This window comes from Oxyura jamaicensis, chromosome Z (genome assembly GCF_011077185.1).
Source record: "Oxyura jamaicensis isolate SHBP4307 breed ruddy duck chromosome Z, BPBGC_Ojam_1.0, whole genome shotgun sequence".
Lineage (NCBI taxonomy): Eukaryota > Metazoa > Chordata > Aves > Anseriformes > Anatidae > Oxyura > Oxyura jamaicensis.
In genome coordinates this window covers 26,271,593-26,288,695 of record NC_048926.1, presented here as the reverse complement: position 1 = coordinate 26,288,695, position 17,103 = coordinate 26,271,593, and the positions used below count along the sequence as shown (strand labels likewise).

The 17,103-nt window shown below is 37.8% G+C and overlaps 1 protein-coding gene across 1 annotated transcript in view; it reads right to left on the bottom strand.

Annotated features, from left to right (window-relative positions):
* ANKRD31 (ankyrin repeat domain 31) overlaps nucleotides 1–17,103 on the bottom strand; it is a 64,567-nt gene that overhangs the window by 33,882 nt on the left and 13,582 nt on the right. The window contains exons 4-11 of the mRNA XM_035309572.1: nucleotides 16,397–17,065; nucleotides 13,458–13,735; nucleotides 13,010–13,137; nucleotides 10,226–10,396; nucleotides 7,357–7,499; nucleotides 4,060–4,204; nucleotides 2,143–2,204; nucleotides 319–778 (exon numbers count right to left, since the gene is read on the bottom strand). Of these exons, the coding sequence (XP_035165463.1) occupies nucleotides 319–778; nucleotides 2,143–2,204; nucleotides 4,060–4,204; nucleotides 7,357–7,499; nucleotides 10,226–10,396; nucleotides 13,010–13,137; nucleotides 13,458–13,735; nucleotides 16,397–17,065 (2,056 nt within the window). The remainder of the gene's footprint in view (nucleotides 1–318; nucleotides 779–2,142; nucleotides 2,205–4,059; nucleotides 4,205–7,356; nucleotides 7,500–10,225; nucleotides 10,397–13,009; nucleotides 13,138–13,457; nucleotides 13,736–16,396; nucleotides 17,066–17,103) is intronic.

The following is a 17,103-nucleotide window of genomic DNA, read 5'->3' as shown; positions in this document are numbered from 1 at the left end:
TATAAAATACCCCCCCAAAAAAGCAAAAATTACCAAATAGTTAGTCTGGCATGGTGGGCTGTACCAAAACATATTCTTGCCATTTACTCATGGCAACAAACATGCTCTGGAAATCCACAGCTGTGATTTTTTTTTTAATTTGTGTGTGTGTGTATGTTTTTAAGTAAAATACATAGAATGCTTACAACAAACAGATAAAATAATTATTTACAAATAAAAGCATTGTTGGTATTTTCTGGGTGGTTTCTTTCTGTGCATTTTACACAGTCTGAAATGAATAAGGAGCCTTCTTGTTTGCCTTAATACTGAAATGCAAACCTGATTTTGAGTTGGTCTCCTGAAGATCCTGTCTCTTATGTTTAATTTGATGTGCTTTCTTTTCAAGGAGTTGTAAAGCTGTAAACTGGATCTCTATACTGCTAGCATTTTCAGTTGCTTCCATGTGACAGCCTTCAGCACCTCCTTCTGCATTAAGCAGAATCCTCGATCCTTTCTCTGGTTGTGGAGCCTTTTCCTCAATGGTACTTAGTGCACCACCAGTAGAATTAGAAAGACTTCTAGAAACACTTTCTTCACTAGTAGCTGCTGAAAGCTCACGTGCTAAGATTGCTTCTGTATTTGTTTGAGGTGTCTGTTCAATGCAGCTGGTTCCATCGTCCAATATATTAATATGAATGTTTTGCACCTCATTTACAGTAGTCTGTTGCAATATGTCTGCACTCCCTGTACCAGTAAGATTTGCACGTGCTGGTACAGACTCATCTGTCTGTAAGGAAAACAAAGGCAAAGAAAGTTTAAAAATCAGATCCTATTAATCTCATTTCCATCAAAATTAAATTTAACTTGATTTGTCAAGTTTTGCAGAGAAATGATTTGATCTGAAGGTATTCTCGTATCACTATTTCGATTCCCATCAGCCAAACTATTACTGTTACTCTGCTTGAGACGTTGATCACTCTCATAATTCTTGGATTTCCTGTTACGACTTTACAACAGATACACTGTGAGAGGAAGTCAAAGCAAATTATTGACTGAGAATCGGGTTCTGTTAAATCAGTAGTCTCAGAATGCTATACAGACTCTTTTTATCCAGAAACCAATGATGTGAAGAAACACAAACTGGTGATCACCTTCCCTATTAGGGCAGAAGTTGCTGAACTTCTGCCATTTCTGCCTTTTTCTTTTTTTAAATGGATTTTCATTGTTATCACAGTTGAATTCATGTTACTGTTGCAATCCTGTCCAATTTAGCAAGCTCGTTTTTCCTGAATTAACTGGAATGCAACAATTATAACTGGAAACAACAACGGTGATGCCTGTTTTGTTACATCCAGCATCAGGGAAACATGCTTTCTGTAATTTAATTGTTCCTTGGTATACAGGTGGATATAAAGAAGACAAATATTTCTCATGTTTATTATCTCTGAGTGACACTATTTCTGAGCAGTTTTAGTTTTGGCTGTAGCCTCTGCTATATCAATAACATATATATTTGCATTTTTGAATGTGTATTTTTTGATTTTTTTTCCCCAGTCTTCTGCCTTCACAATCCCAAAGAACTGTATTTTTTTTTTAATTTTACCAAATTTCTTTCTTCATTTTGAGCAAAAATTTTGATGCTTTAGTAAGTTTTGTATGTTGAACTGTACTATCTGCAAGCCTGAGCAAGGCAGTAGCTGCCTAATCTTCTCCTATCAAAACCCAATAAATACAATTTAATGCATGGGTGCAAGAAGCAGCTATCCAAGTACTACCAGACAGACAACATTTTGCAGTTTCAGTCAGGTTTCTACAATTACTAAGAGGCACTGATGTACCATGGTTGTTGTAAATTACCACTGCAGCACTTGCAAAACTCAGTAAGAACCACTGTTCATGAGAGGCAGCTGATCTTGCATCTTCATGAGGCTCCAGCTTATCCCAACTAACATCAAGGATCAGCAACTGTTTGCCAAAGATTTGACATAATGTTGAATGTCACCCTGCCTCAGTCCCTGCTGGATACAAAGCATCTAGTACATTATGTGCTGTTTTTGAAACACATTTCAGAAACAGTTGTCTGCTTCAGTTTACTGAAGAGAGCTAGCAATCCCATAACAGTTCAGCATCAAATTAACATCAGAATTCTTTGTAAAGATGTACCTGGTGCAGGTCTGTACCATCTACACTTCGAGCACTTAATGTATTCTCTGCATCGTCTCCACCTGAAAAGAAAATAAGACAGAAGGAAACAATTACCGAAAAGGGGACCATAATTATTTGCTTTGTACATAGGGTATATTGTGTCCAAATCTTGTGCAACAGTACCTACCCCATTCAGCTATCCAGAAAACTTACTAAGCCCCAGGGTTTTTATTAGAATATAAAACATACCAATATATCAAATACATATCCAAATATTGGAGCCCAATCTTCATTGTAGAAGGGACTTTGTACAAACCAGGAGAGGATGGACTGGAGTTTGACATTATGCTTCCAATTTTTTCAGATTAGTGATTTGAGCAATTCTTTTTGAAACTTAGAGGAGCTACTATGTTTCCCTAACTTATAACAGGCATCTCTGGTCCCCAAGAGACTTTTCGGAAGCCAGTGATAGTGGGGTATTTATGTCTTTCCATGCATAGCATACTTTGGATGAAGGGATGAAGTAGCTAAAGCCAAGCCAAGGAGAGATATTTCCTAGCACCCATTCAGTGCCTTGCTGGTGGATTGCTTGAGCATTCCAGCTACTCTCTGTGCTGACATAATGGAAAAAAAAAAAAAAGAAAAAAAAAAAAAAAGAGTACAGCAGCTACCAAGTTCTGGCCTTAGATATTAATATACTTACTTAATCCATGCAACTCTATTTATTCACTTTTTTCCACTGTATTCTTAAAACTAGACTGGCCACACCACATTGAACAAAAATCTAGGTCATTACCCTTTGTCACATTCACTGCAACATGAACCCTAAGTCTTGCCCAACAACCCACAATGGAACTAGCCTTAAATTTAACAGGCATTTCACAGCATGGCAACTCTTTCTCTAACAATTCTGTGAATCTCCCTTACTAGATATTAACCCTAGCCATAGGATCACTGTCAGTCCAGTTGCTCCTGCCAGTCTTAGTCCAAAATCAAGCCTAGTGGCCCAGCTACTAAATATTGATTAGGCCAATCCTAATCCAAACCCTAATTTTGAATGTAGTTCTATGCCACCAATCTTTGTAAGGTTCAGAATATCAAGATGATTTTTGGTGGCTGCAGCCTTAAACAATAGTTCAGCAGCCTTAAGCTCCCAAATACAGCAATCCATGCCAACAGCTTTAACTTTTATTTCCCTCATATTTAAAGCCAGTAACTTCTGCCCATTCCTTAGTCCTTTAAAACCATGGGGGAATGGTTTTAAACTAAAAGAGGGGAGATTTAGATCAGAGGTTAGGAGGAAATTCTTCACTCAGAGGGTGGTGAGGCACTGACACAGGTTGCCCAGAGAAGCACTGGATGCCTCATCCCTGGAGGTGCTCAAGACCAGGCTGGTTGAGGCCCTGAACAAGCTGACTTAGTGATCCATGGCAGGGGGGTTGGGACTAGATGACCTTCCAACCCAAGACATTCTATGATCCTTACAGCTCTAAGTTTATTCTGGGTACTCCTTCCACACTGAAATATGCTACAGCCCAAGCAGGCTCATCAGTGTCCTTGAGTCCTAATTCCACCTCTAATCAAGGCTTACCTTGTGGCACTTCCATATATCTGCCCCTGACCAAATAGCCCCTTCTGAATTGTCTTCTCAGCTCAGCTCTTGAGACTGTACAAGATCCAACTCTCACCTTAGCCTAAACATTCTCCTACCAACATTCTGCAAACTCAACCTTTACTGTAGCTCAGCCACACTAATATTACCCCTCAATTGTAACTTAACCCTAGTCCCTGCTCTTCCCTGAGCAGTTAAGGCTTGGCCTTAACTAAGATCTAGGTCTAATCCTAGATCTTCCATTTTTAATCTCATGAATCCTTCTAAATTCAGTCTCTATGCCAGTTTAGAACCAGATCTTAATCCTAAACCAGGACACTCACCTGATACTGAATGTCTTCTGGATTTTAGGAGATAGCTTTTAAGCAGTCTCTTCATAGATTGGTCAGAAGCTTCTTCTAGTGCACATCTCCCCCCCTCATTTTTTAATAAAGGATCAGCTCCATACCAAAGCAATAATGCTGCCACCTAGAAAAACAAGGCTTTTTTTTTGAGATTGCTTCTCTTCTGGCAATATTTTTCATACTCTTTCCTTATACATGTTTCTCTCGGATGTACTTGAGAACATGAGCGACTAAAAATTAATCTAAAGCCTACAATAAATAGTCCTTCCCTCTACTAGTTAATATATCCTAAGTATTCTCCTAGATGCATCATTATTCTAAAATCTTACTATTTTTATTTTAAAAAATTGTTTCCAGTGATTGACCTGATGCCATTAAACCAAGACCTCCCAAAACATAAGGTAGGATTCATCACTCCCTACGCCCTTAACTGGTAGAAAATAACAAGCAATTTTAGGATATGAGTCAGTTTACCTACTTAAGACATCTACTTTGGGAGAAAATAAGTTGTTCTGTAAGCGTGTACTTTATTGAGACTCTTGTGCCTGCAAAGGGAATTGACAGCTATTTCAGATATATAAAGTACATCAGGTCAAAGGAAACCCATTCAAATGGTCTTACTGACATTTCAGCTTCTCTACAAAATGCAAAGCCTGATTGTGTTGTTGTTCAAGAAACGATCACTTTGGCAAAATGTTCCATCTAGTTTTAAAGAACACTTTTTTAAAACATGGAAAATTTACAATCTGATGATTTCTTTTCTGTGGCTAATGCTGCAATCTTATTCCAGCACTAGTGTGGTTTTACTTGTACCTTTGCCTTTCTCTCTCTTCCACATCTATTATCTATTATCCCTCACCCGTGCATTTAAAGTCCCTCATTCCTTCTAAGCAGATTGCTACTGACAGAATTGCTAGCGAAGTTTTCTCAAGTCATACATTCTTTTAACAACAAAGTAAATTAAAAAAGTATTCAATTCTCAGCAAAAACCCTCTTGGGTTTCACCAGCTGTCCCAAATCTATGAACTCTTTCACCCAGGAATGCTGAGAACTTCTTCCTTAATGAGGTCTTGAGCTGCACATCACACTTGTATGCTCTCCTCAATTTTACTATTAGAAAGTCATAGAGTCTTCCATATGCTTACCATTTCTCTGAAATTAGAAATTAATTTTGCAATATTGCAGGTGGGGAAAGGAATAAGGTAGTCAAAAGCTGTGTTTCCAATCTACAATAGTAACATGACACAGAAAAAGTAGCTTTTAAAGAAGCACGTACAAATGCCATATTACCAAAGTAGCAAAATTAAGCCTGCTGGACCACTACAGTGATGCAAATGTACCGAGCCACACTGTGCAGTACTATTCCCTGTGAATATACCCAGCTCACATAACTCCTAACACAGCTTTGTGTTGACTGATGTTGATGCTGTGGTGGTTTTACCCAGCTGGGCAGTTCAAACTCCACCACAACCACTCTCTCACTCCCACTCCTCAAAGGGAAAGGAGGAGAAAATGGAAAGGGCTAAAGGATTGAGATAAGGACAGGGAGATCACTCACCGATTATTGTCACAGGCAAAACAGACTCAGCATAGGGAGAATAATATAATTTATTACTTGCAGGCCAGAGCAGTGAAAAAAATAAAAGCAAAACACAACCACCTTCCCCCCATATACCTTCTACCTTCTACCCTCATCTACCTTCTGCCTTCTACCTTCTCCTGCCAAGTAACACAAGGGAATGGGGAGTGGGGGCTGTGGTCAGTCCCTGATGCTTCCTCTCCACCGATCCTTCAGGGTCACCCTTTGCCACTCCTCCACCGGGGGCTCCTCCACGGGCTGCAGCGTGGAGATCTGCTCCGTGTGGGACCCACGGGCTGCAGGGGGACAGGCTGCTCCAGCAGGGGCCTCTCCACAGCCTGCAGGTGAACTGCTGCTGCCTGCATGGAGCACCTCCTGCCCTCCTGCTGCACTGACCTGGGGGCTGCAGGGCTGCTTCTCATTCCTCTCTCCAGCTGCTCTTGCACAGCATTTTTCCCTTTCTTCAATCTGCTCTCCCAGATGCCCAACCAGTATCACTCACTGGCTCAGCTCTGGCCAGTGGTGGGTCCTTCTTGGAACCAGCTGGAGCTGGCTGTGGTCTGACATGGGGCAGCTGCTGGGCTCTGCTCACAGAGCCCACCCCTGCTATGAAAACCTTGCCACGTAAGCCCAATGCAGAAGCGTCCCAAGTGACCTAGTTTTACCAACACTGTTCAAGTTGCTGATCCTTAAATATTACTTGTGGAGATGCAGAATCCTTCATGCCTAACCATGGACATGGTGACTTAGGTACTTTCACAGATCTCAGAAATATTTCATGAACCCCCAAGAGCCTGCAATCTCTTGACTGCAGGTAAAAATCAAGCCTGGGGCTTAGTCTCAGATAAAAATATTATGCAAAAGCCCACTCTTCATCCAGGGGTACTTGGGGAGGAACAGATTAAGTCTTATTTTGATTGGGAAACTGAAAGTGAGCAAATGCTTAGGGACAAAACTTACTATATCATACAAAAGTTCTTTAAAAAAATCACGGAAATGAATAAATGCTAGGCAGCAAATGCGCACTTCTAGAGAAAGAAGCAGCCAGCAGCTAAAAGCAACGTGCAGAACTACAACAGGAATTTGGGACACATGCAGGTGGAGGCAATCACTACCAGACTGAAAGAGGATCTAGAATTCAGACACAGGCTATGAAACCACAGCATTTAACATCATCAGTTATAACTAATTCACACAGAATATTCAGCTGACTTTCTGTTTAAGACTATGTAAAATATAAAGGCATGTATTCATGACTATCTACGCTATGCGTTTTTACCCCAAAAATGTCTGTGTATACCTGTAGCTGCACACCATACATGCACGTTTACTAAAACATGAAAAACAACAACAACAAAACATTAAAACTCCAAAAGAGTGCTCTGGTTATAAAATGATTCTGCAAAGCGATTATAAGGTATGTGAAATAAGTAGCATTAAACAGCAGGAATCTATTCCTCAGCACTTCAGCCGTTGTTCCAAACAGTTATAAAAAACAACTCACTTCTGCTATTGGATAAATCTTGTAAAACAAGCAATGGTTTGAACAGAAATTAGGCAGAAAAGACTTATTCACTTCTGACTTAACACATAATCTGAAAGGACAAACCCACATGTAATAAGACTACATAACTTTCTGGATGAACAACAATAATTTCTATTCCCAAGCCACAATTTACATTAAAATTGGAATATACCTCATAATGGCCTTCCTTAACTGCATCTTGCAATGGTGTTATTTGTTCTTTTCCTCTAGCATTAACATCAGCTCCTGCTTTCAAAAGCTCATTTGCTATCCTATAACAGCCTTGTACACTTGCTTCATGTAGTGCAGTCCAGCCTATGAAAAAGAAATCGTGACAACTGAAAACTGTATTTCATATTTGTGTATAATTTTTAAAAAAAAAAAAAAAAAAAAAAAAAAAAAGGAAAAGGTCAGTATTAGATTTTCTACTTGATAAATATTCCAGAAGGTCATACATACAAGTTGAAAACTGATGCATTTTACAATAAGTTGTATAAAGAAATATTTATTAAAATATCAAAAGTGTTGCAAGCTCTCAGTCTTTTGTCAAAATCTGCACTTACTGAAGAACCACATGCTGCTATAACGTTAGTTTTAGATTTGATAGTTTTTGAAACTTCTTTTGAGAAAAAAATATATATATATATATTCCACCTTAGTAATTTCACTGTGAAGGCAATGTATATGTTATTTTAAGAACAAGTTAATTTTCCAGGATGTCCTTTTATTTATATGGCCATGATAAAGAGGGCAGGTGAGAAATAAGAGACAAAATAAAAACCTGGAGTTATATATATAAGGCCACATCTTAGAAACATACATTTGCAACTTGAAACAATAAGGCAGCATCTCCAAAAATGTTTCTTAACACTATCCAAGAATGGTTCAAATTCAAGTTTCTAAAGACAGCATTACAAAATCCTTACTGAAGTTCCATACCCATTCCGAGCTGTATGGAATAAGCCACGGTATTAGCTTCATGGTCCATGGAACAATTACACCCCATGAAGGAGGTGTTGTGGAAAAACAAAAGGTAGAACGCAAGTCTTTGGACTGGGTTTAGCATACCTTTGCATCAGCTCCTTAAGCATTTATTACATTTTTCTTTGTACAGTGAGAAAAGAGAAAAAGCAGAGGATCTTCCAATTCCTATCTCCCACCTCTCGAACCAGCATTCCCTACAGAAGACCATTTTGATGGACAGCCTTATTCTTCAGCTATCTTCCATTACTAGAAGGTTGTCTGAGCCTAATTTGCATACTAGAGATGAATTGTTTATTAAGACTGTTCTGCTCTCATTAAGTGAGATTCTCTTAATTTAAGTGGAAAGTTAAAACTCTTGAGGCTCTCTTCTACACTACCCAACCCAGAATAATGTATAGTTGCAAGGAATTGGCTTTATTACGTACACAGTATATTGCATTGGGTTGCCCAAAAACTTTGTGCTATTAGGCATTGTTCCCAAATGCTCAAAACTCAGTTAAGTTCTAACTACGTTGCCTAATGTTGACAGTGCTTCAAGACAAATTTTTCTTTAACAATATAATACAGCACCTATAGTTCATCAAGAAACTCTAGTAACTCTATATGCTGGAGATAAAGCTTGAAATATGTTAAGGAAAAGAGAAAGAAGGACACTTAAGTGAAGGTACCTATTTCCCCATCAGTAAAAAGTATCTTTCATCTGATATACTAATACTCCCCTGAAAAACTGCACCTGGCATGTGTTTAATAGACAATCATTACAGTTGAGCCACTTGTTTCTCCAGAGACTATAGAGAAGCACAAGCTTCACTGTAAATACTTTTCTGCTCCCTAAAAGGACTTTGAACCAAGGCTCAAACTGAGAGCACAGACAGTATCTCTCCCATGCTTTCCATATCCCTCATACTGATGTCTGGAAAATAAAAGGGAAAAAAAAAATCAACCTCAGGTATTCAGTGAAGCTCTGAAGCAGAGTAATGAAGTGGAGAAGGAATGAAAAAGATGAGGTTAAGATATGTATAATTACTGGTGGAAGGTTTAAAAGGGAAAGACAGGTCACAGGGCCAGAATATAATCATTAAAACAGTGATTCTCCAAAGAGTGAGATGAAAGTGGATTTTAAAATGGCACGGGTCTGGCAATTCCTCTCTGGTTACACCTCCCTCACTGTAAAAGAAAGGAGCAGGGCCAGGTCAGCTTCCCATCTTTTCAAGGAGTTCAGACACAGCACATTTTGTGCAGTTGTGCTTCTTTCACATCAAAAGACAGATGCCGGACCCTGGGGGATTAAGAAGTTGGGGCCTGGCAAAAGGTGCAGAGGCAGAAGAAGGAAGCAGAAATGAGACCAAAAACTGGAACTACTGTAATTTATTACACTTGCTCACACAGATCGCAGTTGACAACACCCTATCAATATTCCTCTGTTGTCAGTTGCTGGCTTTGAAACCCACCAACAAAATACTTTCTCTTCTAGCTCTAGCAGAAGTTAATGTACAGGTCACTCTGTGAGTTCAAATGCCAAGGTCCTATGCTGTGGAAATAAAAAATCTGCACCTGACTCAATTTATCTGTCAGTATGCTCCAGAAGAAAAAATGTCTAGCTTACTTTTGGTCTGTTACATGCCTGCATTATGCAACAATCTTTAACTGCAGGACAACGTATTTTTGTTCCTACATCACAATTTTGAAATCTTAGCCACTGTACAAGATGGACACACTCTAAGAATTAATAAAAAATCTGTGAAGCACATTAAGTTGATTATTTACTTAAGGGACTGTATTGTGATGAGAACACACAGATCATTGAATTAAGGTTAAGAAAACATAATTGTAGCTTTTTCTATGTTTTTGAGTGCTTACTTTTTCAGCAAAATTTTCTAATATCCTTTTATATGTATGAACTTTCTCAAGAAGAGTTAACAAGCTAAACCAATAAAAATTCAATAATCTACTGACCAGTCACAAAACTACAGTTTCTTTCACTGCACAAACTCATAATATTAGTTATACATAGACACTTATTTGGAAAATAGTACTCTCATATAATTGTAACTTACCAGCATAATCCTGAGCATTTACATTTGCACCAGATTTTATTATGTTACGTACAAGGTCTATATCTTCTTCAGTAACAGCTCTATGAAGTAAGGTCTCACCAAAAATATTCCTCCTATTTATTCTTGAAAGTGATACAGGGCAACAAGGATTTACAAAATAGGCTTCTAGTCCTGAAAAAATAATTCAAAATATCTGTTTTCAGAAAAAAATATATTTCCTCTCTTACCTTGGCTGCAGATTGCACTAGAATTAGTGGATAAGCCTTCTGGAGAGAAAAAATGTTCATTCAATGTAGTAGAAATAAATATATCAAAAGGGACATTACCAAGTAAATAACAATCACACTCAATAAAACATGCCATAGTGAATTCCATAACAAAACTCCCAACTTAAGTTCAATACACAGGAAAATAACTTTGCAAAAAGGTACTAAGATTAGGCTTTTTGCTTTTCAATTACATTTTTTCAAAACGCATTGTTTCCCAACTGTTGATAGAACTGCTGTTCTAGGCTACAACCCATTACATTTCAATAGCTAATCAAGCTACTCAATAAATTCTTTTTTCTTAACAGCCATATTCATCAATAGATTTTGTACTCATTTACGCTTTAAAACGTCTGCTTTATGAGCAAGAAGCATTTGCACTAGGATATAGAATGAAATTAGCTCCTTCATATTTCCCTGCTACTTCACAACCAGCTCAGCCATTTGTGCAGTGAGGAAAACAGTTGGACCAAATCCGGCATTAGCTATCCATTATCTCTGCTTGGGAGTCAGAATCCTAAGTGTAAAAAATACAACAAATCATCTTTTTGTTTGTTTGTTTATTATTTTACAATGGAAATGCTGTCTCGCATTATGCACCCATTATGCTTTTAAGTTTGGACAAAATGATTTCCAATATATAGATGAGCTGTCCTGCACTTTACCAGCAGCATGATCCCATTACCTCTTCATTGCATGGGGTCTGCTGCCTCTTCTTAAACACAGGAAAGGAAGAAAGAAAAGGGCAGGACAGGAAGATGGCTTGCAGGAAACCACACTCAAATAGCTCAGACCATTAGTTGATCTACTAATGAAAAATCTTGCATTTGCAGGGAGTGCATGGCATATCCACTTCTCCTCCACAGTCTGTGGCAGATGTGGCCCTAAAATTCCACCTGTGTGGCCCTTTTGCTGGCCCTAAAACTCCAGCTGAGTGTCAGGAATAGAAATTTTAAGCAAGACCTTTAAAGACATTGTTCTCTTAGAGCTGTAACTCACAAATCCTGATGACTCCACTGTTTTGTACATTCTGGCAAAATGTAAGCCCAAGTCTAAATTACTCCCAACCTTTTCAAGTGTTCAACTCTGCATAGATTTTTAGAATCCATTAGGCAGAGACTTACCTAGCACCTCCCTTCAACTGAGCACATGAAAAGTCTTTCTCTTCTACCTATCCAGTCTTGCAAGACCTTACTCATTTAATAGTTTAATCAAAGCTATTTTAAATCAGCCAAGAATTTCAGAAGGCATTATACCACGCAAATATTCATCAAACACAGTGCAATTTTGTTATACTTAACCCAGTTTAATTAGGCATTCAAGATGATCTATTTCCTGCCACTGGTACCCTACCTTCCCTACCACCTTCCTTGTGTCAGACCATGCATAAAACAAGTGATGGTTGCTGAGCCAAAATAAAACTTTTTTGGTGCTGTTTTTTCAGTGAACTACCAAGTTAAGATGACTCACAGACTCCTGATGGCTAGGTTTGATGCAAACTGGAAGTAAACTTGTTAGATGGATTAACATGAAGCTACCTCTATAGGCAGCACAACTCTTTCTGCAGAAATCATGCTAAAAACAACAGCCTGTCTTTAAGTAGAAACTACTAAGTCATGAAATAGATGAGCAGTTATAGTCTTCCAACTTCAAATCTCACAAAAATAGTACTTCCACTGGGAATACTGAAACCCTGTAATAATTGCTGGTAGAATTATTCATATTTTATAAGATCTATAATGTAGCTGTTACAGTTCAAATACTTCCAAACATTTTAATCTGTTTAAATGTTTGTAACTGCACCGATAAAAACAGACTGAGTGGACTTTAAGAAAAACAAACTTTTATGACCCCGGTCTTACAGGCTTGGCTCTGGGGTAAGCACGTAAATGTGGAAATTCTGTATTCTCCTACACACTTTATGAGCCGAAGAATTTCTTCGCATTCACCTTCAAAGGATGAAAAATAGCAGTCTTTCTCTTTGACAAAGAATACTGCAAGGAAGAATACTTCAAAGAGTGCTCAGTGAATGTGATAGCAAAGGCCTATAATCCTATATATAAACAGACAGAAACAACAACAGCAGGCTTTTAATATTAAATAAATTGCTTTGTATAGGTCAGTTCTTGGGGATGCCATTGCCCTCAGAATAATGTTGCACACTGAATACTAAATAATAGAATTATGATCAACATTCTCACTCTGTAATAAAAACATTTTTCTTCTGTTTTTTAGAACATACAATAAATGTTTCATTCCATGATTAAAAATGCATCCTGGAAAAATTCTCATGATTCCTAATGAGTTTGGGTATACAAGACAACTCTTACGTTGCTAATATGCAGATTTAAACAAGGAAGGGGAATTATTAATAATTTTAATTACTAAAATAAATATGTCACCTTTTTAAACAAATCCATGCCACAATATATTGGAAAGGCTGTGAATTATATTTGATTCAGTATAGTTTTTCAAATAAAAAAATAACCTATCTGATAAGTATGAGAGAATATCTTACTCATTTTATCTTTGATTCTTTTGCTTCTCCTTATCTGCTCAGTGTTTCTATCCTCATTTGGAGTTATTTCTTGGTACATGTTGGTTTCTAGATCTTCTTTGTCTTTAGAAGCAGGTTTCTGAATTTTACTGACGAGATTTGTTTAGAATCAAAAAAAAAAAAAAAAAAGGATTTTCTTCTCTATATTAATCGGTATTTGCGACAGACCTCAGAAGGTTAACATATTTAAGTTTCTAACAGAATGCTAAGATTTATGCTAACTTAGTTAGTACTGAATAAATGGAAAATCAGTAAAGAAACTGACTTCCAGATGTTTAAATAGAAGGAAAACCTTTACTTTTGGATCACCTAAAATCACTAATGTGAGGAATGAGCAGTCTGTATGAATTATATTTGTTACATTAATAAAAAGAAGAATTTGAGAATACTGCACATGACTTTGTCATACCTAAAATCCTTGGTTTTGTTTCTTGTTGTATTATGATTGTGAGACATACTCTGCTGTGTCTCTTCTAGTGTTTGGTGATGACAGGAAATACTATCTCTGCACTTCATTGAGGAGGTCTCTTCTAGCTGCATTGTTCTCCCTGATGCTCTTTTATTGGTTTCTGCACATACAACAGCCTCCACTGAATGCAAACTTCCCTCCTCATTTTGTTTTTCATTAGAGATGGCACTCCAATAATCTGAAATTGCTTCTTTGCCTTTCTGCTGATCACCCGCAAGCTGTGACAAAAAAGAAGTATTACAAGCAACTGGTAAGCATGCAGTTAAAACAAGGGCTGTATAATATAAGAACTCATAAAACACTGTGTTATAAATGATATATGTGCTCACAGATAACAGAGTTTCTTAAGTGAGAAACTGGAATTCTAGATACCGGAGACATTACATTTTCATAGGAGAGGCACTCCTAAAGTAGAAGGATGCCACACCGTGTGGTGGGAGAGCTTGCCATGGGAAGTCCGATATTTAGAATCACAACTCAGGTAATAAATCTAGCCTGGCTGACAGGGAACAAAAATTATTATTATCTGTAAGTTGTTTAGTTGGACGTGTGAAACAACTTAGCAGATTCATTTCAGTTTCCTTTGGCACAAGCTCCTGTCCTGAAAAAATAATGTGACATTTTTGATGTCTTAGCTAACCCTTCTTGTTCCACTCTTGCACAAGTCTGGAAAAGTGCACAAGATCTGGAACCAGCTTTCACCTGAGGCTCAGTAACTACTAGCTGGGAAGTTGTTTCTGAAGACATACCATCCCTAAGCTACAGCCACCATAGAAGAGAATCCGTTCACTTACCTTCAGCCTTCTAACAGGCATCTAAATGACACTAAACATCCCAGTTCCCCTACCACAGATGAAGAGGAACAGCAGCTTTCAGAGAGTAATTCATCTCATCCTAAGATGTGCAAAAGGGAACTTAAATTACTGCTTTACACCAGAGGCTTTTCTCTAACAGTCAGTGAGAAAAGTTCCATCCTAATTATATGTCATCACATGGAAGTTCATTTGAGTTACTTGAGTTTATTCACAATTTTAGTCAAGTGAGTATGACGTGCTGTTGAGGCATCACTCAAGTTGCTGAAACAGCTTGGGTACTCATTAGCTTATTACACACTTGACTAATGCTGAAAGCTCCTAGGGCACACCCTCGGCACACATGCATATGAATTCTTTCACAGCAATGTGGGAGAACTTGTTAGTCCTTTCCTGGGACATAGATGGAAATGGAAGACTCACTGATCTTTTTAGAATTTAAATATTCAGCAGAAAGGCTGCTGAGGACTTGAATTCCATACCTACATCTGGTCCCCTCAGATCAAGACAATGCATTGTAATATAGCATTTGGGTGAAAACAAATATTTCAGTTTACAAAATTGAATCAATGCAGTACCTTCTATTGCATTACATCTGCTACGAGAAAAGGATCGAAAAAAAGAAGTAAACATTTCAAAGAAAATAAAAGCCACTTGCTTTATAAGGGACCATGTATTACAACAAATGAGCTATCTACTATGCTGATTACATCTACAGGACTGTACAGGCTCTCCTCTTTTGAGTCCTTGTTTCACCACATGAAGGATCCTCTGAATAAACAAGGATGAGAAAAAAACAAGGAGAACAATATACTGCCAGAAGGCAACAGTTACTAAAATATCCTAGATTTCTTTCTCATTAAATTGCCTGCCTACTTTCTACCTTCAAAAACAGCAGATGGAGACATAAAAAATAATAATAAAAAAATTATTATTCGAAAAGAGATTATAGATCCACATCCCCAAAGGACCCTGCTCCACAGCCTTAACTGTAATTTTGAGTAAAACTAACTATATATTCAGCTTCACAGAGCTGTGCTACAAATTTCAGAAATAACCACTATGTAAGTTGCTGTGGTTCTGAGACAATTAGCTTAGAGACCTTTCAGCACCTTTATATTAGCATTTTATTACACATTGTTATATTCAGTTAATATTACCAACAAAAGACTGAAACGGCTGGCAGGTTTGGGATGCTTTATGCCATTCTGTGGAAGCAGAGTGGCTATACAACCACCTAAGTATCTAGTTATACATGGTTTATTGTTGATTTTCAGCTCCAGATTATTCAAAGACTACACAGAGAACCTGATTCCAGATTTACAAGGGATGTTCACTATAATCCACAGCATAAACGTGCCTCCCCTATGTGTCCTCTTTACTTTACTATAACCTAAATAGGAAGACACTATAGTATCGCCTTTCCCTTCAGGTCCCCCTCTACATTTCTGCCTTTGTATTACTGAATTCTAAATGCAATTCTAAATGTATGTGTAAAAAATCCCTGAATGCAGGGATTTCCCTGCCAGTCTGTGGGAAAGACACAGCTATAATTTCTTTTTGTAATACTTGCAAAGTATTTGTATGCTATCGTGGTGGGGGACACGAAAGCAGAAAACAGCATACTATAGTATGGGAAAAGTACAACAGCAACACAGGGTAAGGTAGAAATCTAGAGTTAAAATTGGCTAGTATACACCAGTGTGTTACAATGGAATAACCGAAGAGTGGTTTGGAATTTTCATTGGAAACTATGTCAGACAAAGAAGATAGGCAGAGGTACCAAGAGTTTTTGTAACTTCTATGCTGAGTCAAGATTTCCACATCAGCCACTGACTTTACTAGGTTTTCCCATCCTAGCAAGTTCAGCCTGTTTCATAACATGGATATATCAAAACAGAAACACACTCAAATAATATTGTAAAACAAAAATAATATATTAGGCATTTAAATTACTGATGCCAATTTATTCCCTGTTAAGACTGCATCTCCAAGTAATTTGACTGTTACAGAAAATATTTTCTGATAAAAGTAACTTTTCAAATACTGAATAAATTATGTATGTACTTGCTCATTTGTTGTCCTCTGCAACTTAGATCCTGTTAAGGCTTTTATTTCTTCCACATGAATTGTAGGAAGCTGAGGCTCAAGCAGGTTTGTTATTTGCGTACAGTCATCATCTTGCTGGGGAGTACTGGATTCTGAATGTAACTGCTCTTCCTCAGTGGTAAGCTGTCTCTTGCTTGGCACTACAGGATTGTCAGACTGTATTACAGATCCTGACAAGGAATTCAGAGCTGTCACAAGCTCTACTGGAAGGGCATCACTGTTCTCATCTGCTGAAATATCACTGGAAAAGACATGACCCTGATAGTCTAATATGTCGTGCAGATGGTTTATTGTTTTAGGACTCTCAGAATCACTGAGAGGTCTCAACAAATCATTGACTTGAAGTTCAGCAGTCTCTATGCTCTGTTCAGTGAACACTAGTGGTTCCGTGAAAACATTTCCTAGGGTTGCCAATGAAAGATCTGTATCATTATTACAGGATTGTTCTTCTACACTGTTATCTGTGTCAATCACGGTCATGCAGGTTCTCTGGCAATCTTCTAAAGCATGTGGAAATAAATCCTGTGGTGTCTGTTCCTTTGGAACTACTATTATCTCCTCCAGAAAGGCATCTGGATGCAGGCTTTTTTCTGGAGAGAGACCTTCATAACTTATTTCCTGTGAAATCTACACATTAAAAAAAAAAAAAAAAAAAAAAAAAAAAA